The sequence below is a fragment of the Salvelinus namaycush genome, chromosome 14, assembly GCF_016432855.1.
Source record: "Salvelinus namaycush isolate Seneca chromosome 14, SaNama_1.0, whole genome shotgun sequence".
In the NCBI taxonomy this organism is placed as follows: domain Eukaryota; kingdom Metazoa; phylum Chordata; class Actinopteri; order Salmoniformes; family Salmonidae; genus Salvelinus; species Salvelinus namaycush.
The window spans coordinates 34,116,983-34,140,565 of NC_052320.1; the positions used below are offsets into that span (position 1 = coordinate 34,116,983).

A 23,583-nucleotide genomic window follows, 5' to 3' on the forward strand; every position below is an offset into this window, starting at 1 on the left:
CATGATCTTTGTCCCCATCTGCAGTTGCAAACCGTAGTCTGGCTTTTTTATGGCGGTTTTGGAGCAGTGGCTTCTTCCTTGCTGAGCGGCCTTTCAGGTTATGTCGATGTAGGACTCGTTTTACTGTGAATATAGATACTTTTGTACCTGTTTCCTCCAGCATCTTCACAAGGTCCTTTGCTGTTGTTCTGGGATTGATTTTCACTTTTAGCACCAAAATACGTTAATCTCTAGGAGACAGAACGCGTCTCCTAACTGAGCGGTATGACGGCTGCGTGGTTCCATGGTGTTTATACTTGCGTACTATTGTTTGTGCAGATGAACGCGGTACCTTCAGGCGTTTGGAAATTGCTCCCAAGGATGAACCAGACTTGTGGAGGTCTACAATTTTTTTCTGAGGTCTTGACTGATTTCTTTTGATTTTCCCATGATGTCAAGCAAAGAGGCACTGACTTTGAAGATAGGCCTTGAAATACATCCACAGGTACACTCAAATGATGTCAATTAGCCTATCAGAAGCTTCTAAAGCCATGACATAATTTTCTGGAATTTTCCAAGCTGTTTAAAGGCACAGTCAACTTAGTGTATGTAAACTTCTGACCCACTGGAATTGTGATACAGTGAATTATAAGTGAAATAATCTGTCTGTAAACAATTGTTGGAAAAATTACTTGTGTCATGCACAAAGTAGATGTCCTAACCAACTTGCCAAAACTATAGTTAACAAGAAATTTGTGGAGTGGTTGAAAAACTAGTTTTAATGACTCCAACCTAAGTGTATGTAAACTTCCGACTTCAACTGTATGTATGTATGTATCGGTGTTGTCGGAGGGCTTAGAGTTGGGAGTCGGCTCCCCCCAGGCTGTTCATCTCGTCAGGCGCATACTTCTCCCCTGCCTCTCCGGCATCATGGCGGAAGCCAGCAGCGATCTCGTCAAACGATCGTCCCTTGGTTTCGGGCACCATGAAGTAGGTGAAGACGAAGAAGCCCAGCAGCAGCACGGTAAAGATGATGAAGACGTAGGGGCCACACAGTTGCTACAGAGAATACAGAAAAGTTACATTATTTTCACAATTTCCAAATTGAAAGTGGAAGTCATAAGTACTATTATAGAACTATATAATATATATAATAATATATACTATCAATGTATACTAATTCATATAATACGAAAATGAGCCATTAATGCAATAGTAATTGTTTCTGTCTCCTTACCTCAACGTATTGGAAGGTCATGCCCACTATAAAGTTAGCTGTCCAGTTGGAGAATCCAGCCACGGCAAAGGCAGAGGGCCGAGGACCTTGGCTGAAGAGCTCAGCCACAATGAACCATGGGATGGGGCCTGGGCCAATCTCAAAGAAGGCCACGAAGCTGAAGATGGCCACGATGCTAACGTACGACATCCATGGCAGCTGGTCCTGAGGCAAGACACATCAGTAGAGGAGTCTGGTTGAAGTAGCCGTGTACATAAAATATAATATAAGCATATCCATGATGTTTTTGTTCCTTTAGTGCACCATTATACATACAAGCAGTGCCATGGCAACTGTCATCAGGACCGCTGAGAATGCCATCCCCAGTAACCCAGTGAGGTGAAGGGATCTTCGCCCAGCACGCTCCACAATGAATAGCTATATAAAGAGAGCGAGGAAGAGGAGAAGAAAGGTGGTGTTGGGGAGTGGCTACATTTCAAAGACACATTAGTCTGTTTCATTTTCCACCTATACTAGAAAAAAACAACATTTAAAATATATTTTTTATATATTTTTGGGGGATAAATATGAAATGTTAATTTTTTTTTAACATATATTACGGAATGTATTTAAAATTCATATATAAACGTATGTGAAATGTATATCACAATATACACTGAGTGAACAAAACATTAAGAACACCTTCCTAATATTGAGTCCAGTTGCACCCCCTTTTACCCTCAGAACAGTCTCAATTCGTCGGGCCATGGACTCTACAAGGTGGCGAAAGGATTCCACAGGTATACTGGCCCATGTTGACTCCAATGCTTCCCAGAGTTGTGTAAAGTTGGCTGGATGTCCTTTGGGTGGTGGACCATTCTTAATACACACGGGAAACTGTTGAGCATGAAAAATCCAGCAGCATCACCTGGCACCTACTACCATACCCTGTTCAAAAGCCCTTAAATATTTTGTCTTGCCCAATGGCACACATACACAATCCATGTCTCAATTGTCTCAAGGCTTAAAAATCCTTCTTTACATTTAAGTCATTTAGCAGACGCTCTTATCCAGAGCGACTTACATTTAACCTTTTCTTATTTTTATTTAACTAGGCAAGTCAGTTAAGAACAAACTCTTATTTTCAATGACGGCCTAGGAACAGTGGGTTAACTGCCTTGTTCAGGGGCAGAACGACAGATTTGTACCTTGTCAGCTCGGGGATTTGAACTTGCAACCTTTCGGTTACTAGCCTAACGCTCTAACCACTAGGCTACCCTGCCGCCCCTTCATCTATACTGATTGAAGTAGATTTAACAAGTGACATCAATAAGGGATCATAGCTTTCACCTGGATTCCACAACTCAATATTAGGAAGGTGTCCTTAATGTTTTATACACTCAGTGTATGTTAAATGCATTGGAAAATGTAATTCATGTATTCTAAAGTACATTCTGAAATTCATTAAATAATGTTTCCACATGTATTTAGTGATATATTTAGGAAATATATTTTATGTATTTGTAAATGTCTTTTCAATTATATTATGACACGTTCTCCCATGGGTGACCCAACGAGCTCAAACCAAGGCCACGCCTCCAAGAAGCCACGCCCCCAGATTGTCTAATAGGCTGCCGCAGCTACAATATATTTGCTCAGAATGTATTTTTATTGTAGTTGAGACATATCAAAAGTATACCGAAAGCACAAAAATGCATTTACATTTAAAATCATGTAATGATTTTTTCATTATTTAATGAAGCTGAAGAGAGGCACTTACTATATAGTCTTTTACATTTTTATTTAACCTCTTGAGACAGGAAACATATTTTTTATGAAGTTGAACATGCACTCTTTATGACAATGTTAAAATTATATCAATGCCAACATTTTGTGTAAAAAGAGTAATTAACCCACTCTGAAGGGACAAACTATGTCATATGCCAAATTAGGAACTGCTTTGGCCACCCTGTAGACTAGATATCTTAGCCATGCATTTCTGGAATTGTCAGGCATTACATGCATTTGAGCAAAGAGGGAAATGTATGTACATGTATTTGAAATACATTTTGTGAAATTAAATATATTGAAATTATTTATTTTTTCTTCGTATGGGTGTTTATGGATGTTGTACAGTGTTTTTCTGACTTACAGACACAACAGTGAAGGCTGTATTGACTACTCCAGCCCCAATGGTTGCATAGACTGGCTGAGAAACCCCCGCCTTCTCAAAGATCCTGGTGGAGTAGTAGAAAACCTGCACAAAATTGTCATAATTTAGTGGATCATGTAGTTTGAAGTGTATGTTTGTGTGTGTGTGCACATGTGTGTGCATGAGTTAGCATGTATGTGCATGCATGCATGTGTATTCACAAGTCAGTGTGAATACACATGCTCCCTGGCTTTTTTATGTTGTGACTGTGAGTGTCCTACACTCACAGCGTTGATGCCAGACAGCTGCTGGGAGAGCTGGAGCATGATGGCGATGAAGATGGGCTGGCGGTAGAGTGGCGAGCGGAATAGCTCCAGGATGGTGACCTTCTTCTCCCTCATCATCTGCCTGGCCTCCTCCTTCATCTCCTGCATGTCGTCGCCCACCTCCTCAGTGCCTCGCAGCTTCTCCAGCACTGCATGCAAATCCACAACACACTCAGGACTCCATTCAGCTGGTAACAAGATGCATGACTGGTGGCCGACCCTCCTCCTAGAGAGCTAATGGATGTGCAGGCGTTTGTTCCAGCCCTACTTGAACACCCCAGATTCTACTAATAAGCTGCTTGTCGGGACCTTGATTAGTTGAATGGTGTGTTAGAGCAGGGCTGGAACAAAAGCCTACACACCCAGGAGCTCTCCTGCTCTCCATGGGAATAGGTCCTCAGCTGGGAGGGTTCCATGTTTGAGGGAGTGAAGGTGTAGCATTAGATGGTCAGAGGCTTACCTTCCCTGGCCTTGAGCTCCTCGTTGCAGTTGATGAGGAGGAAGCGAGGGCTCTCGGGGCAGAAGGGCAGCAGGATACACTGCAACACGGCCGGGATGAAAGTGAGGCCCAGCAGGAAGGGCCACATAGTGGAGTTCCCCATGATCGACTCCATCCCAAACACCTGTAAGTAACAATATGTTCGTACACTGTAACACTGTTAATGAAAGTTAAACTACCATGGAAATACACTGTGGTGAAGTTACTTGGGTACTGTATGTTGGTGGAAAGAATATTTTGTCCAGATGATTGTGCTGTATCACTAGCGTTGAAAAAGATAACAAAAAGATCACACCTGAGGGCAGCAAATATTACTTGAACATTTGTCTTCTCGTCATTGCTATATTTGTCCAGTTGTCCTGTGCCACATTTGGATTGTCATCTCTAGTAATCACTGACATCGGATCAGGTGAAACTGAAAGTCACCCAACGGACAGTGCCTACCTGTGCCATGAGGATTCCAATGACGATGCCCAGCTGGTGCAGAGTGCCCAGCGCCCCACGGAGCGAAGTGGGCGCGATCTCCCCCACGTACATGGGCACGAAGCCAGTGGACAGGCCGGAGTAAAGTCCCACGATGAAGCGGCCAATGATCAGCATCTCCCACGACGCCGCCAGCTTGGAGAAGCCCATGAACCCGGCGGCGATGAATGCTAGCACATTGGCGATGAGCATCGAGTTCCTCCTGCAAATCATTCACAGAGAGGTCAATTTAAAAATATGGCTGGCTTCTTCACTTCCTAAAGGCACAAAAATGCTATACTGTTGTTAAGGTGCATAGGACCGCACAAAAAAACGAAATGACCCATGATTACCACACCCTTTTACCGTAAAGACCAGTCTAAAATATAACACTAACAGAGCAGATTTACCTGCCCAGGCGGTTGACAAAGAGGCCCACGGAGAAGGAGCCAAAGATGCCCCCGACAGAGAAGATGGCCACGGAGATGGACCACAGGGTGGTCAGGGATGTGGCAGGGATGGGCTCAGAGTACCTGTTGTTCCACGTGTCATTCAAAAAGCCTTCAATGATCTAAGGTACAATACAACATATCACAACATGAAGAACATACATTAACTATATTCATCATTGAAGGTTGCTGGAGACATTAAAGCTGCAACCAGCAGCAAACAATAACAAAGCATCCTCCCCGGTAAAAAGCTGAGTGATGGGCCTCAAAAGTGGGTTTGACCGATGAGGCGTCACACAATTGGCCCAGCGTCGTCCGGGTTAGGGGAGGGCTTGGTCGGCCGGATGTCCTTGTCCCATCGCGCTCTAGCAACTCCTTGTGGTGGGCTGGGCACCTGCAAGCTGAATGCGATCGCCAGTTGTACGGTGTTTCCTGCGACACATTGGTGCGGCTGGTTTCCGGGTTAAGCGAGCAGTGTGTCAAGAAGCAGTGTGGCTTGGCAGGGTCTTGTTTCGGGGGATGCATGGCTCTCGACATTCGCCTCTCCCGAGTCAGTACGGGAGTTGCATCAATGGGACAAGACTGTAACTATCAACTGGATATCTCGAAAAAGGGGTAAAAATAAAATAAAACATTTTGAAAGCTGAGGGACGGGGCTAGAGAAATGTAATCACCCTCAAATTCATAGACAGAGTTATGGATGCAAGGACTGACCATCCATGATATCTAGATTGTAGTTTTAACCATGTAGCTAATGTTTGTTTACATTTACTTTGTTAAAAAACATTGGCATAAAACAAGCTTATATTTTGGGTTCTGATGGGGTACAACAGTTGAATTAAGCTCATGAGGCATTTATAAATGATATTCTTCAAGAATCAATGGGTACATATCGTTAATTTATATGTAAAGAAAATTCTGTACAAACTGCAGATTGCCCCTTTAAATAATATCATTATCATACATACATCATATACATACAGTCACAATTCAATTCATAGTGAATTACCAACCATACAGTGAAATTATAGATATTGTAATCTCGGAACTATAACAAAAATCTTGCGTAATTGCGTCAGTTGCTCAATTAAATTCTGCGCGGAAACATGATAGAAAAAATAATTTACTAGAATGTGGAGCGGAAGCCAGGGCGGTATATCCGCCCCTCTCTCTTTGCAAGTTACAGGGAAAACATATGGGTTAAATGTCCCCTCCCCTTCCGAAATTGGAAAGATGCGAACACCTGCGAAATCATGATGTATCCAAATGATCAGTGACGAAACATCTGTGAACCGGAACAAAGTTCATAGTTAGTCATCTCCAACGCTACGATACCAGGGCTGCGGTCCAAACACTTAAAAGACACACCCTTGTCTTATGCCCTTGGGGGAATCCCCGTCGCCATCTTGGAGGGTAGTCCAAATTATTAGCCAAGCAGGAGACGTTTGCAACGTTTTTAGTCGGCTTTGCGAGTGTACAATTGTGTTCAATTCACTCCAGGGCCTGAAACTCCCCATAATTCAATTCACGACGGCAGCCCAGGGCTGGGTGCTTTATATGCGCTACAGCCAATTATGATTGCATGTCTTCTTATATACGTCTACTGTATGATAGCTAGCTAACATATTTACTTTTTACGAGATGTGTTTGTGCCGTCATGTGCATTAGTAGCACCATTTCTAACTTATTTGCATTCATTTTAGTTTCAATCAAAGCACATATTTTGCCTATTGGCGCATGCTGTTGAGTTTTCTCAAGAAATTACAAATTCCTTTTTGTGTTACAGTAACGTTATAAACTCAGCAAAAAGAGAAGCATCCTCTCACTGTCAACTGCGTTTATTTTCAGCAAACTTAACGTGTAAATATTTGTATGAACATAACAAGATTCAACAACTGAGGCATAAACTGAACAAGTTCCACAGACAAGTGACTAACAGAAATGGAATAATGTGTCCCTGAACAAAGGGGGGTCAAAATCAAAAGTAACAGTCAGTATCTGGTGTGGCCACCAGCTGCATTAAGTACTGCAGTGCATCTCCGCCTCATGGACTGCACCAGATTTGCCAGTTCTTGCTGTGAGATGTTACCCCACTCTTCCACCAAGGCACCTGCAAGATCCCGGACATTTCTGGGGGGAATGGCCCTAGCCCTCACCCTCCGATCCAACAGGTCCCAGATGTGCTCAATGGGATTGAGATCTGTGCTCTTCGCTGGCCATGGTAGAACACTCACATTCCTGTCTTGCAGGAAATTACGCACAGAACGAGCAGTATGCCTGGTGGCATTGTTATGCTGGAGGGTCATGTCAGGATGAGCCTACAGGAAGGGTACCACATGAGTGAGGAGGATGTCTTCCCTGTAACGCACAGCGTTGAGATGGCCTGCAATGACAACAAGCTCAGTTCGATGATGCTGTGACCCACCGCCCCAGACCATGACGGACCCTCCACCTCCAAATCGATCCCGCTCCAGAGTACAGGCCTTGGTGTAACGCTCATTCCTTCGACGATAAGACGAATCCGACCATCACCACTGGTGAGACAAAACTGCGACTCGTCAGTGAAGAGCACTTTTTGCCAGTCCTGCTGGTCCAGCGACGGTGGGTTTGTGCCCATAGGCGACGTTGTTGCCGGTGATGTCTGGTGAGGACCTGCCTTACGACAGGGCTACTAGCCCTCAGTCTAGCCTCTCAGCCTATTGCGGACAGTCTGAGCACTGATGGAGGGATTGTGTGTTCCTGGTGTAACTCGGGCAGTTGTTGTTGCCATCCTGTACCTGTCCCGCAGGTGTGATGTTCGGATGTACCGATCCTGTGCAGGTGTTGTTACACGTGGTCTGCCACTGAAAGGATGATCAGCTGTCTGTCCTTATTATGTTGTTATATTCTATTTTGTTATGAAGAATACTATCATTGTGATCTTGCGGAAATGGATTCAGCTTTGATCTAACTTTATTAAACGAGCAACATTCGCCAGAGTAGCCTGTTCTCTACAAGTAGAGCAGAGACTGTGTGTAAAGTAGAGAATCCGCACATGCGCAGACCTTTCAGGACCTTTAGTGTCGGGAAGAGGGGTCCATAAAAGTCGGATCCGCAGCCACTCCGTATTCAGCCGTATTCTAAAAAACAGGTAAATAAAAACATTCTTACAGAAGCCAGCTTTTGACCAGCAGAGGGGGGCAGAGAAACACGATGCAAGATCGTTCATTACAGGACTTCATGTTGACAAACATAACTCAGAGTGTCATTGATACAGGTATGAGTAAGGCAGGGTTTATTGCACTCCAAAGAATATGCCCTGGGTCTCTGACTATGGAAAACATATTTTTCCTATGGCATCACCATTCGCCCCCTGCAGTGGTTTGTTGGATGTGAGCACATCATTGTTTTTTACCTGACTTTGACTTATACCCCACAACATTTTTATCTGGTGATACTAATTTTCTAGTGTACTAGTGTACTTTGAAGGAGATGTGAGGTAAATTTGCCATAAAGAATATGTGAAGAAGAGAGTAGTCAGAGTGAATGATCTCTTTGTTATTGTTAGTTGCACAACTCCTGTAGCCACCTTAATCCTGCAAACGTGACAATGATCCTCGTTACCTCTGCCACGTGTAATGGACACACCACAAGTGGAATGATCGCAATGGTAAACCTTTCTCAAAATTCCCAGTTGGAGACTTCCTGGAATAAGATTGAAATACGGGAATCCTCCAACAAGGATCTCAGGAAAACCTGGTAAATTTGGGAAAGTTAATGGAATTATGCAACCGTAATTCACTACAATAGATGATGACTTTCCACCGCAGACCGTGGAGGTGACTACAAGCCTTGCATAACAAAGTATCAAAGATACTGAATCCACTAGCAGCTACCTCCAGTAGCAGCTACCTTACTGTCCTGCACACCTTTAGACTGATGTAATCGTAATCTACAAAGCTATTTATAGTGCTCATGTGCTCAGGTATCCCGAAGAGGCTGCAGGATTGGCCTTAAACCTCCCAAATCTCTCTCTCTCTCTCACACACACACACACACACACACACACACACACACACACACACACACACACACACACACACACACACACACACACACACACACACACACAAATATAAGTACACACACACAGTAATACACATTTTTATTTACAGAGCAGGCTTCAGTAATACCTCAAGTAACTTTCTCAAGAAACTGCTGGAGTAAAGTACATACAGTACCAGAGTATCTCCAGTATATCTGCCAGACTGTCACTTACAGATGTCAGATCTTAATTTGATCACTCTTTCGTAGCAAAATTTGTTCCTGCCAGCTGGAAATTCGCAGAAGACTTGTGATTTAGATACGTTCACTGAAAACCTGCAGTTCTCTTTCTCTCCATGTAGGGGCAGTCGAGTCATTCGGACCAGTGCCAGCTATCAAAATCATCCTTCTCTTGCCACCTCAAACGGTAAAGCACCAGACAGAATATTAATACATTTCCTACTGCTACTGTAGGTCTATAGGTCCTATTACTGCAATATTAAAATGTACAAAAAATTTATCTGAAATGCATCCATACACATCAACAAACGTCGTTTCATAAAGCTTAATAACTCAAAATAGATATTGGTCTCCACTACGACATACAATTGTAAAGTGTATCCGAAATGCAGCTGTATAGTAGGCTATACCTAAACTATAGCCTACTGTAGCCTATCAAAACTAATTGCACACATAGGCCTATAATATCAGATGTAAAGACAAGATGAAATTGAGAATCGTGAGGTAGCCTACGGAATGGAGCACAATGGCGCATGAAAGAAAGTGACTCAGATTTTAAAACCAAAAAAACGCAGCCCATTATTTTTTTGATCTAGTGTATATATTATAGAAAAATATATAAATTGCCACAGTAGATTTGCCATGGTAAACAAGGAAATACTTTATTTCAATTGTACAGAATGCTTGTCAAATAGATTTTTTTTTTTAAAGGACTAAGTTCAGAATTTTGAGTTATTGTGCCAGAAGAGAGTGGGGTGGAATCAAACCCATAGCGATACGCTATGGTTTACATGTATGTCTGTGCTGAAGGCAGCGGCCTTAAGACTTTGGTTTCAAGCAGGACTAAGGTAACACTGACAACATATTTTAGGTAGCGATAATGTGGTGACCAATAATGGTTGCAATTGAGATTAGATGTGCGGGTGAATTTAGCGAGTATTGATGGTTTAGTTGGCGATAATCTAGTGCCATCGATGGTTGCAATAGGCCCCTTGTTATGTGATTATATTCCAATACATTCTGCAGGCTAGCCTATCCATTGTCACAAAATGAAAGGTGTGAAAAATGATAATAGGCTAAGATAATGGCGCCGGAGGGGATAGCTGACGTTTTACGGGCTCCTAACCAGCTGTGCTATTTTGTATGTTTTTTCCAGTGGTGGAAAAGGAAACCAATTGTCATACTTGAGTAAAAGTAAAGATACCTTAATAGGAATGACTCAAGTAAAAGTGAAAGTTACCCAGTAAAATTTTACTTGGGTAAAAGTCTAAAAGTAAATATACTTAAATATAAGTATCAAAAGTAAAAGTACAAATAATTTAAAAAATCCTTATATTTGTCACGACTTCCGCCGAAGTCGGCCCTTCTCCTTGTTCGGGTGGTGTTCGGCGGTCGACGTCACCGGCTTTCTAGTCACCACCGATCCATTTTTCTGTTTCGTTTTGTTTTGTCTGCATAATTACACACCTGGTTTCAATTCCCCTATTATGTTCCCTATTTAACCCTCTGGCTTTCATTTCTGTTTTGTCCGTGATTGTTTGTTACGTTAGTGGTTGTTGTTATTTCTTATGATGTTTTGTAATTATTCCCTTTGTGGAATTTTGCTGTGATTTTTGAGTAAACGTTTTGTGTTTCGCTCAACACCTGTGTCCTGCATTTGACTCTGCTACTTCGCCGCACACAACCCTCACAATATTAAGCAAATCAGACGGCACAATGTTCTTGTTGTTTAAATTTACAGGGGCACATTCCAACACTCAGACATCATTTACAAACAAAGCATTTGTGTTTCGTGAGTCCGCCAGATCAGAGGCAGTAGGGATGACCAGGGATGTTCTCTTCATAAGTGCGTGTCCTACTAAGCATTCAAAATGTAACGAGTACTTTTGGGTGTCAGGGAAAATGTATGGAGTAAAAAGTACATTATTTTCTTTAAGTAATGTAAAAGTTGTCAAAAATATAAATACTAAAGTACAGATACCAAAAAAAACGACTTAAGTAGTACTTTCAAGTATTTTTACTTAAGAACTTTACACCACTGTTTTTTTCGCAAGGCTTGGAACTCATTTTGTACATAATGTTGCTGCTACCGTCTCTTATGATCGAAAAGAGCTTCTGGACATCAGAACAGCGATTACTCACCCCGAAATGGACAAAGATTTATTTTTTATGAGTCTGATGTGAAAGATATACTGCTTTGTCGTGAGAAGACCCAAATCCTCCGCGTGAAGAAAAGACGGATAAAAAGGGGGAGGAGGGCGGTGTGCCTTGTAAGAATTAGCTGACAAGTAGATAAACCACCACCACCCTCCGTATTATTGGCCAATGTGCAATCATTGGAAAATAAACTGGACGATCTACGATTAAGACTATCCTACCTCCCTGGACATTTCAAAACTGTAACATCTTATGTTTCACCAAGACTTGGCTAAACGACGACACGGATAATATAGAGCTGGCTGGCTTCTCCGTGCATCGGCAGGACAGAGCAGCTACGTCTGGTAAGACGAGGGGTGGGGGTGTGTGTCTATTTGTCAATAACTGCTGGTGCGCAATGTCTAATATTAAAGAAGTCTCGAGGTATTGCTCGCCTGAGGTAGAATACCTCATAATAAGCTGTAGACCACACTATTTACCAAGAGAGTTCTCATCTATATTATTCGTAGCAGTCTATTTACCACCACCAACCGATGATGCCACTAAGACCGCATTCAACGAGCTGTATACGGCCATAAACAAACAAGAAAATGCTCATCCAGTAGCGGCGCTCCTAGTGGCCTCGGACTTTAATGCAAAGAAAGTGCCCATGAAAGTGAAGGTAACCTGCCTAAATGATTACCGCCCCGTAGCACTCACGTCGGTAGCCATGAAGTGCTTTGAATGGCTGGTCATGGCTCACATCAACACCATCATGCCAGAAACCCTAGACCCACTCCAATTCGCATACCGCTCCAACAGATCCACAGATGACGCAATCTCAATCGCACTCCACACTGCCCTTTCCCACCTGGACAAAAGGAACACCTATGTGAGAATGCCGTTCATTGTCTACAGCTCAGCGTTCAACACCATAGTACCCACGTAGCTCATCACTAAGGAACCTGGGACTAAACAACTCCCTCTGCAACTGGATCCTGGACTTTCTGACGGGCCGCCCCCATGTGGTAAGGGTAGGCAACAACACATCTGCCACGGTGATCCTCAACACTGAGACCCCTCAGGGGTGCGTGCATAGTCTCCTCCTGTACTCTCTGTTCACCCAAGACTGCGTGGCCAAAGACGACTCCAACACCATCATTAAGTTTGCTGACGACACAACAGTGGTAGGCCTGATCACTGACAACGATGAGACAGCCTATAGGTAGGAGGTCAGAGACCTGGCAGTGTGGTACCAGCACAACAACCTCTCTCTCTATGTGAGCAAGACAAAGGAGCTGATCGTGGACTATAGGAAAAGGAGGGCCAAATAGGCCCCCATTAACATCGACGGGGCTGAAGTGGAGCAGGTGGAGAGTTTCAAGTTCCTTGGTGTCCACATCGTCAACAAACTATCATGGTCCAAACAACACCTTTTCCCCCTCAGGAGACTGAAAAGATTTGGCATGGGTCCCCAGCACCATCGAGTGCATCCTGACCGGTTGCATAACTGCAATTTTATTTTATTTGTTTGTGTTTCCCTGGCTGAGTTGATAAGCTGATTTGGTCATCAGTTGATTAACAGATGTAGGCCTACTGTAGAACAATAAACTTTCCTCCAGTGTGGATGCTTGCCCACGTTTTATAGTAAGGCTATGTATAATTTGTCAATATAGTTTTGGTCTTTGGTGTGGATGCCCTTACAGCAGGTGAGATTTCCATTGCTAAGCTATTATGTGCCGGCTACAGTAGCATAGGCCTACTGTACTTTCAGTTTGATGCCGGCATTTGAAGTCATCCTTGTTGTGGACTGAAAGCCTGTATTGTGGGCTTTAATATTTCATTTTGTAAAGCTGTCAAGATGTTTATGGATTTGAGCCTATCCAAAGACAATTTTGCTGAGCTGAGACACTTTTCTTTGACGTGTAAATTATCAGACAGTTTGTTTTACTTCTTGAAAACGTTAAAATAAATGCAGTTACCTTGCGGGCCTAAAATAGGCTGTAGGCTATCTAAACCCTTACAAAAAAAGATTGCAATTTTGAAACGGCAGTAAAAGTGCAGTAACTTCTGTGGTATTTTGGACGCAGTAATTGCACCCTGACTGCAATCTTTTGGTGGAGCTCCACTCATTAAGTGCGTGAATCAAACTTACATGTATTCAAGGCTTAAAAGTCCTCTGAAGTTTTTATTTTCCACCTCAAAATCTCCAGACTGAATCTCAGCATATAGGGTTTATTTTCTATTTCTTTGTTTGTTTTCTCTTTCAATGGTAGAATCAGTTAGCATAGCATATATTGTTGCCTGCTAGGTCTGTACATGTTTTATGAATCAATTTAGCCTACCTTGTACGATTTATAGTAATGTTTTAGGTTGGACGTGCGCTCACCAATCGATTTGTAATTTGTCCAATTATTTATTATTATTATTATAATTTTTAAAAAAATTTTATCCCATTTTCTCCCCAATTTTCGTGGTATCCAATCGCTAGTAATTACTATCTTGTCTCATCGCTACAACTCCCGTACGGGCTCGGGAGAGACGAAGGTCGAAAGCCATGCGTCCTCCGAAGCACAACCCAACCAAGCCGCACTGCTTCTTAACACAGCGCGCCTCCAACCCGGAAGCCAGCCGCACCAATGTGTCGGAGGAAACACCGTGCACCTGGCCCCCTTGGTTAGCGCGCACTGCGCCCGGCCCGCCACAGGAGTCGCTGGAGCGCGATGAGACAAGGATATCCCTACCGGCCAAACCCTCCCTAACCCGGACGACGCTATGCCAATTGTGCGTCGCCCCACAGACCTCCCGGTCGCGGCCGGCTGCGACAGAGCCTGGGCGCGAACCCAGAGACTCTGGTGGCGCAGCTAGCGCTGCGATGCAGTGCCCTAGACCACTGCGCCACCCGGGAGGCCCTAATTATTTATTATTTCTTAAATATATATTTTTATGGAGTGGGGCAGTCCCACTCCTTTCCTATTTTATTTGTTGCTTTTATTGAAGAGAGAGAACAATGTTGGAAACATGGGGAAGGGTGAGTCAAAGGGCAGTGGACCGGAGTCGAACCCTGCTGACTCTGGCACATGTATGACGGGATAAGCGGTTGTAACCACTGGACCACATAGGCATTAAGGCCACCAACTAGTTATTCTGCCTATTGCTTGTCTTGAACATACAGTATAATAAAACTTTGGCGTGATCCTGGACAACACCCTGTCGTTCTCAACTAACATCAAGGCGGTGGCCCGTTCCTGTAGGTTCATGCTCTACAACATTCGCAGAGTACGACCCTGCCTCACACAGGAAGCGGCGCAGGTCCTAATCCAGGCACTTGTCATCTCCCGTCTGGATTACTGCAACTCGCTGTTGGCTGGGCTCCCTGCCTGTGCCATTAAACCCCTACAACTCATCCAGAACGCCGCAGCCCGTCTGGTGTTCAACCTTCCCAAGTTCTCTCACGTCACCCCGCTCCTCCGCTCTCTCCACTGGCTTCCAGTTGAAGCTCGCATCCGCTACAAGACCATGGTGCTTGCCTACGGAGCTGTGAGGGGAACGGCACCTCCGTACCTTCAGGCTCTGATCAGGCCCTACACCCAAACAAGGGCACTGCGTTCATCCACCTCTGGCCTGCTCGCCTCCCTACCTCTGAGGAAGTACAGTTCCCGCTCAGCCCAGTCAAAACTGTTCGCTGCTCTGGCACCCCAATGGTGGAACAAACTCCCTCACGACGCCAGGTCAGCGGAGTCAATCACCACCTTCCGGAGACACCTGAAACCCCACCTCTTTAAGGAATACCTAGGATAGGATAAAGTTATCCTTCTAACCCCCCCCCCCTTAAAAGATTTAGATGCACTATTGTAAAGTGGCTGTTCCACTGGATATCATAAGGTGAATGCACCAATTTGTAAGTCGCTCTGGATAAGAGCGTCTGCTAAATGACTTAAATGTAAATGTAAATAAAACAATTTTTTTTAAGGATTTTCCCTACCGAAAAATACATTTACTTCCATAGAAATATGTGGATTTATTCAAATCCAAATAAGAATTCACACGAGACGCGCTGTAGCCTGCATGTAGCCTACATTGGCTACTTGAACTGGAGCCCAGTGGACCTGCAGTCTAAGGGATCCAAAAGGGTTCTTCAGCTGTCCCCATAGGAGAACCCCTTTTGCTTCCAGGTAGAACTATTTTTGGTTCCAGGTAGAACTCTTAGAGGGTCCATGTAGAACGCTTCTTGGAAATGGTTTACATTGAACCCAAAAGGGTTCTACCTGGAACCAAAAAAGGTTCTTCAAAGGGTTCTCCTATAGGGACAGCCGAAGAACCGTTTTAGGTACTTTTTTCTAAGAGAGTAGGTACGGTATTGCATTGTATACAATCACAGCTTCCCCCTGGTGACGATTCTAAATATTTCTTCAGACATTGAAATCCTCCTCCTGCAGGATTATTTCCCCTCTGCTACAAAACAGGTCAAACTAAAAATCCAACATCTGTAGCCAAGTGCCAAGATCCGACACCAGTAGAAGGATTGCGTCTCATCTTATCTCACCAGGGAGTCTCACCACGTCAGTCAAAGATCCTACATGTATTTTATGTATCATGGCTGATTGACCTGGTGGGGCTCTTGATGGAGAGATGAGATGCAAACCTTGACAAACAAATCAAATCTGAGTTTATTTGACATATGCACAGGATACAATAATAGTAACAATTACACAATAACTAAGTCAAAAAGAGCACAAATACAAATACAAAAAAAGGTAAGAAAGATATACTGAAAAATACAGAAATGTTCTATGTCGGTAATTCAAGAATATACTGTGAAGGTTATTTACATGTAGTAAAGTGACTTGGCTGAGCAGCGAGAAATATAGTAAAAGCAGATATGTAGCAAAACAGTCTGGGACTGAATCGTAGGGTCATAGGCACAACATAGACGATCCTGAACCATCAAATCATCGACCCTGATCATCTTAAAGCCAATACGGCATGTAACATGGGCCATTAACTAACAGGTAACGAATGTTAAGAGGCACTTTATATATAGTCAGGTTTGCCATCTAACTCATATCACAGACAGAGGTACGTATTGTTGCTGGACTATTAATGGCTTGGAAAATGGACTTTGGACATGGGCGTACGGCACCTTTGGGTAGGACATCTATGAGCGCCACGCATCTCTTAGGAACATCTTAACCTGCAGAGCTAGTAAGGGATGTCAAGAATTAATAGGAAGAATACTGTCTTTATGTTCACCGGGTTTGGACAGGCTTTAAGGGGCACAAACATAGAAACTAACAGAGTATGTGTCCAAAATGGCACCTTATTCTCTATACAGGGCCTCTATGGCACTGGGCAAAAGTAGTGCACTGTTTAGGGATTAGGGTGCCATTTGAAACTGTCCTTTCTCACTCACCTTTTGGGGAGCGTTGATGACCCCTGTGTTGTAGCCAAACTGCAGCGAGCCAATCACAGCTGTTCCCACTGCCATCATCAGCTGGAACGTCACCTCCTGTGGGCACAAAAATACAATTTAAATTAAAGTCTCTTCAGTTTTACAAAGAAATGCTCAAAGTGCTCAATCACATGCGTTATTGCATTATCCTACGAGCATTTTTATTTTTTTATTTTAATATATCTTTGAGGGAAGGTATATTCAGACTAATCTGATTTTATATGAGAAGTCTTGGACTTGGATAAAAGACAGGTGAATTGGGACTAAGTCTTAATAAATGTGCATGAGATATTGAGACCTCACTTGGACTCTTCAGTGTTACTGACACTGGTGGTCCATTCAGTATAATCCCCTTAAGGAATGAGGAACATCAGAAACTAGGCCCGGTGTTACTGACACTGGTGGTCCATTCAGTAAAATCCCCTTAAGGAATGAGGAACATCAGAAACTAGGCCCGGTGTTACTGACACTGGTGGTCCATTCAGTATAATCCCCTTAAGGAATGAGGAACATCAGAAACTAGGCCCGGTGTTACTGACACTGGTGGTTCATTCAGTAAAATCTCCTTAAGGAATGAGGAACATCAGAACCTGGGCATGGCTCCACGAGAGGGCAAAAATGAGGCTTAGCCCCCTCAGTTGAAACTTGTGCCACCTCAGTTTTAGTTTTATGTCCCTATATAAAAATAGCAACAAATTTGAGTGACAGGTTGGCACGAAATCTGTATGTGTATCTATGTGTGTGTGGGTTTGTGTGTAAGGGTGCTATGGAAAGCCACTGGAGGAAAAAAACGCATGCTCATTTGTGGTAGACTATGTGAATAATGTGATACTCCTCCACCATTTTTTTTATTAGATTTATAAGGACAGGGTCAAGTTAGAGTTGAAGCTGCTTCACTGAACTCTGCCTCACACCCCACCACTATAGAGTTTCGTTAGCTTCTTAGCTAGCTGCAAAAGGCGTTAGTGTTATTAGCCTATTTAGCTCTAACCAGCTAATCTGCCACTGCCACGATGGATATCAGAAATTAAACCATCGAGGCCGCCGACCAAGCCCAGCAGCGATGATGCTGCCGAGCTCCAGCTAGCTACGCGTGAAGAGCCCCCCTTCCCCCCTTTCACAGGTGCTGCCAGGGTAATGGCTCCAAAGCCCCCTCCACCTCCGTCTGTTCCTGACGATCTTGGTACAGAGGAGCCAGCCCAGGGCGCAGTCCATGGTGCTGATAAAGCACAACAGAGTTTTCGCACCAACCTTTCACTTCTTGGTCAAAAGCACTCAATGGTCTCAACATTTTAACTTTTATGTTTATTGTGGTATAGCGTGATATAAGCAGAATTTAATATAATTCCAATGCAAGAACTCAAATTACGCCCCTGGGTATATCTACATATCTTTATGTTTCATCATAGAAATAGATAGCCTAGTTTGTTTACTGTTAATGTAACTAGCCTAAATATAGATAGTCTCTTGCCATTATCGATCTGATATTTTGTTCATAAGCCTTTAGTAGGCCTTTGTTATGTTCGCATTCATTCGTTCGCATTCACATGTCGGTATTGTAAGCCATGTCTCTGTTTTGAAATGTATTATTGTTGTATTATTATTATTTAAAATAAATAAAAAATACGTTGCAGCCACACTGACGTCCATAAAAGTTACCCTCTTTACTCACATCGACAGGAATCTCTCAGTCATTTCACCTTCTAGAATCTGCATCTTCTATCTGTTAAGTCAAAAGAGAGATGCACTGAGAGTAGCTTTACTCCTACTCCTACAAATCTTCTTAGTGAAATTGCTTTTAGACCTTATACAGCATGTACTACATCATAAATCACTTATTTTAAAATCGGGTATCAACAACATTTGTCTGCTCAAACAATAACACACTCTCCATCTTAGCTGTCCAGGCTTGAGCTTTTTGCGTCAGTGGCCTTTTAATAGTTTAGTAATCTGGCTCCTATCTTGTGAATGACAGTGCTCCTGTGTGGAGGTTATATCCAGGGAAGCGGAGTCGGCCAGCAGTGCAGCTTTGCAGGGATCAGCTGCTGCTTTGGCATGCTCACGCCTCCTTCTACACCGTTGTCATGGACACCTATCAGATGCCCTTTAGCTTCTCGCCCGCCCTGCGAGGGAAGACTGTCCCCTGTGAAGGACAGGCCGGGTGTAAAATGGCCAGCTCATCTCCTATTCAAGACCCCAACTCTCTTTTTAGTTTTCTTATTGCAATCATCATTATTTATTAGCCAATCAGCAACCTTTATTCCCGGGACTTAGCATAGGACCCCACCATGCAGGGCCGTCAGTCAGTCACTATTTTTTTTTCCACTAGTCACTAAATTCCCTGTCTTAGGTCAGTTAGGATCACTACTTTATTTCAAGAATGTGAAATGTTAGAATAATAGTAGAGAGAATGATTTATTTCAGCTTTTATTTCTTTCATCACATTCCCATTGGGTCAGAAGTTGACAAACACTCAATTAGTATTTGGTAGCTGTAACGATCGTCTACTTCGTCCTCCTCCTCAGACGAGGAGAGGCGAGAAGGATCAGAGGACCAATGCGCAGCGTGATAGTTTGACATAATGAATTTATTTAAACGAATAGACGTAACACGAAAACACTTTCACAAATTACCAAAACAAATAAACGATGTAGACAGACCTGGACTTGAGAACTTACAATAAACGAAGAACGCACGAACAGGAACAGACTACATGAAACACAAACGAAACAGTCCCGTGTGGTAGACATACAGACACGAGATACAACCACCCACAACAAACAATGTGAAACAACCTACCTATATATGGTTCTCAATCAGAGGAAAACGAAAACACCTGCCTCTGATTGAGAGCCATACAAGGTCAATTAAACCTGACACTTAACATAGAACAAACACAGACTGCCCACCCAGCTCACGTCCTGACCCACTAAACACAACTATACAAAAGGAAAACAAGGTCAGGAACGTGACATTAGCATTGCCTTAAAATTGTTTAACTTGGGTCAAACGTTTCAGGTAGCCTTCCACAAGCTTCCCAAAATAAGTTGGATGAATTTTGGCCCAATCCTCCTGACAGAGCTGGTGTAACTGAGTCAGGTTTGTAGGCCTCCTTGCTCGCACACGCTTTTTCAGTTCTAACACACACATTTCTATAGGATTGAGGTCAGGGCTTTGTGATGGCCACTCCAATACCTTGACTTTGTTGTCCTTAAGCCATTTTGCCACAAATGTGGAAGTATGCTTGGGGTCATTGTCCATTTGGAAAAACCTATTTGCGACCAAGCTTTAACTTCCTGACTGATGTCTTGAGATGTTGCTTCAATATATCCACATAATTTTCCTCCCTCATGATGCCATCTATTTTGTGAAGTGCACTAGTCCCTCCTGCAGCAAAGCACCCCCACAACATGATGCTGCCACCCCCGTGCTTCACGGTTGGGATGGTGTTCTTCGGCTTCAAGCCTCCCCCTTTTTCCTCCAAACATAAAAATGATCATTATGGCCCAAAAGTTATATTTTTGTTTCATCAGACCAGGGGACATTTCTCCAAGAACTACGATCTTTGTTGCCATGTGCAGTTGCAAACCGTGTCTGGCTTTTTTAATGGCGGTTTTGGAGCAGTGGCTTCTTCCTTGCTGAGCGGCCTTTAAGGTTATGTTGATATAGGACTTGTTTTACTGTGGATATGGAAACGTTTGTACCTGTTTCCTCCAGCATCTTCACAAGGTCCTTTGCTGTTGTTCTGGGATTGATTTGCACTTTTCGCACCAAAGTACGTTAATCTCTAGGAGACAGAACGCGTCTCCTTCCTGAGCGGTATGACTGTCACACCCTGGCCTTAGTTATCTTTGTTTTCATTATTATTTTAGTTAGGTCAGGGTGTGACATGGGGAAGTTTGTGTGTTTTTGTATTGTCTAGGGTGTTGTATGGTTTAGGGGGTTTAGTAGAGTAGATGGTGTAGTGTTCAGTGTAGGTGTCTAGGAAAGTCTATGGTTGCCTGAATTGGGTCTCAATTAGAGACAGCTGGTTATTGTTGTCTCTGATTGGGAGCCATATTTAAGGCAACCATAGGCTTTAGCTGTTTTGTGGGTAATTGTCTATGTGTAGTGTTTGTGTCAGCACTATCTGGATTTATAGCTTCACGGTCGTCTGTTTGTTGTTTTGTTTTCCTTCTTATAATAAAGAGAAGATGTATTTTTCACGCGCTGCGCCTTGGTCCTCTCTCTCTCCCTTCGACGATCGTGACAATGACGGCTGCGTGGTTGATTTCTTTTGATTTTCCCATGATGTCAAGCAAAGATGCACTGAGTTTGAAGGTAGGTCTTGAAATGCATCCACAGGTACACCTCCAATTGACTCAAATGATGTCAATTAGCCTATCAGAAGCTTCTAAAGCCATGACATCCTTTTCTGGAATTTTCCAAGCTGTTTAAAGGCACAGTCAACTTAGTGTATGTACACTTCTGACCCACTGGAATTGTGATACACTGAATTATAAGTGAAATAATATGTCTGTAAACAATTGTTGGGAAAATGACTTGTGCCATGCACAAAGTAGATGTCCTACCCGACTTGCCAAAACTATAGTTTGTTAACAAGACATTTGTGGAGTGGTTGAAAAACGAGTTTTAATGACTCCAACCTAAGTGTATGTAAACTTCCGACTTCAACTGTACCGCTCTATTGTGTGTTATTAGCTCATTGCTACTAGCATGCATGTATGTTATAATGTGCCATTGTCTACTGCTAGCCTACTAACCTATCCAATACTTAAACCACTGTATAACAGAGGTGAGACCAAGTCACTATTATTCGAGTCACAAGCAAGTCACAAGTCACAATGTCAGAGTCTCAGGTCGAATCTGAAGTAGAACGGGTCAAGACTTAAGTCAAGTCCAAGTCATGCATTCTAAGAGCAAGTCAAGTCGAGACAAGTAACAAGTTTTAAAAACATGCAACGCCTGTTCAACTACAAATCTTTCTCTTACTCAGCGTTCTGACTCCAAAGCGTGGAGCGCAGGCCAAGTTGCCTATTTCTATGCACACTACGGTGCGCGCGCTCCTTTAACGCACAACAAAAATGACAGACATAGGACATAGACACACAGAACTCCGACATAACCCGGAAAATATAAACAAAGGAAACCATACATTGAATTAAATAAACAGAACTTCTACCTCATGAGTCTTGCGAACGTCCATGTGCACTATAAACATCGCGCCCACTCAGAGCACTGCAACAAATGGTTGTCTACATGGAAATGTATCGTAGGCCTATCAAACATGAAACAGAAATGTCTGTGTTGCAATAAAACGGTACGGGGATGGAATGATGAAACGCTAGCAATTATTGTAGTATTAGATGGAATATAGATTTACCACATATGGCCTATTAACAGCAAACATTTCAACAAGATAAAAAGCACTCCCCCTCCACTGGCGGGAGTTTGGAGAGTGCAAGTGAAGAGCCGTGCCTATGGTGCGTCTTCGCCACTGTCACGATCGTCTTTATGTGGAAGAGAGGACCAAGGCGCAGCGTGATACGAATACATCTTCTTTAATTATAACGAAGACGAAACAAACACTCTTACAAACTAATACAAAACAACAAACGACCGTGAAGCTACAAACCTACGTGCACACATGCAACATAGACAATGAACCTAAACATAGAAACACATAACATAGAATGCTCACCCCAACTCACGCCCTGACCATACTAAACAAATACAAAAACAAGGAAAACAGGTCAGGAACGTGACAGCCACAGTAATGATTCATTTTACAACAAATTCAAAATGCAAGTTTCAGAAGTAAATGATCAATTTCAAGCATTTGCTACATACCAAAAGACCAGTAGGCCTATGCTAATAATTGTTGCCCCATTGCTGGTGAGTTTGCGAAGTAAACAATTCATATTCTTGATCACCAAACAATTTTTGGAGCTGCATATTTATTTATTCATGCTAATCCTCTCTTCCTACAATTTGACGTTTGCGCTGCACCCAACCCTATAGCCGTACAGCAAATCAGCAATCTGTTCGCTAGCTCGCCTGACCTGTGTTTGACAGTTTACTGGTCTAATCAGAGTGCTGAGTGTGCGTATCACTAGCCAATCTGTTGCAGTTTTTTTTGAAAGGGCGATGCTGCAGCTACTGTCTCTGGCTGCATCCAGTAATCCACGTAGACTGTGCCACCAAATAAGTGACAATACATTACCAAACCTGGCCAGATCATTTCAAGTCATCAGTCTAAAGTCGAGTCCCGAGACTTGAGGCTCCAAGTCCAAGTCAAGTCTCAAGTTATTTTATTGTCCAGTCTCAAATCATCAAATTTGTGACTTGAGTCAGCCTCAAATCCAAGTCATGTGACTCGAGTCCACAATTTTGCTGTATACTGTTTCCATTTAATGCTATTTGTGCCCTGTTACTGCTTACACTGTAGTAGCTTTGTAGCCTATCACTGTATAGCCATTATCATATATGCTATATTGCTATTAATGCTCTATATTTTACATCATTGCCATTCCCTTTGTGTAGCCTTACATTACTATTACTCTGATGTAATATATATTCCTTGTTTCTTCTGTTCTACAGAAACCACAACAACACTATCACTATCACTTCAGCTAGTTTCCTCCTCTTC

The 23,583-nt window shown here is 43.0% G+C and overlaps 1 protein-coding gene across 2 annotated transcripts; it reads right to left on the reverse strand.

Moving 5' to 3' along the window:
- Positions 1-834: 834 nt before the first annotated feature.
- On the reverse strand, positions 835-19,847 carry LOC120058962 (solute carrier family 2, facilitated glucose transporter member 1-like). Of its 2 annotated transcripts, XM_039007718.1 has the most exons (10): positions 19,833-19,847; positions 16,896-16,988; positions 5,045-5,205; positions 4,617-4,857; positions 4,134-4,296; positions 3,635-3,822; positions 3,348-3,452; positions 1,532-1,633; positions 1,217-1,420; positions 835-1,038 (listed from the first exon to the last, which is right to left on the reverse strand). In XM_039007718.1, exons 2-10 carry the CDS (start codon positions 16,971-16,973, stop codon positions 835-837), a joined length of 1,446 nt encoding a protein of 481 aa, XP_038863646.1. In that variant the 5' UTR covers positions 16,974-16,988; positions 19,833-19,847. The 2 variants fall into 2 exon arrangements, with proteins under 2 accessions (XP_038863646.1, XP_038863647.1); XM_039007719.1 differs by lacking the exon at positions 19,833-19,847 and having other exon boundaries at positions 16,896-16,997.
- Between the last annotated feature and the right edge of the window lie 3,736 nt (positions 19,848-23,583).

Bases quoted from the DNA above. Each gene is read 5' to 3' on its own strand.
- LOC120058962 (XM_039007718.1), bottom strand. From the start codon at position 16,973: ATGATGGCAGTGGGAACAGCTGTGATTGGCTCGCTGCAGTTTGGCTAC. The intron at 3,453-3,634 runs GTGAGTGTAGGA...AATTTTGTGCAG, and splicing joins AGCTGTCTGGCATCAACGCT to GTTTTCTACTACTCCACCAG. The intron at 1,039-1,216 runs GTAAGGAGACAG...TATTCTCTGTAG, and splicing joins TGACCTTCCAATACGTTGAG to CAACTGTGTGGCCCCTACGT.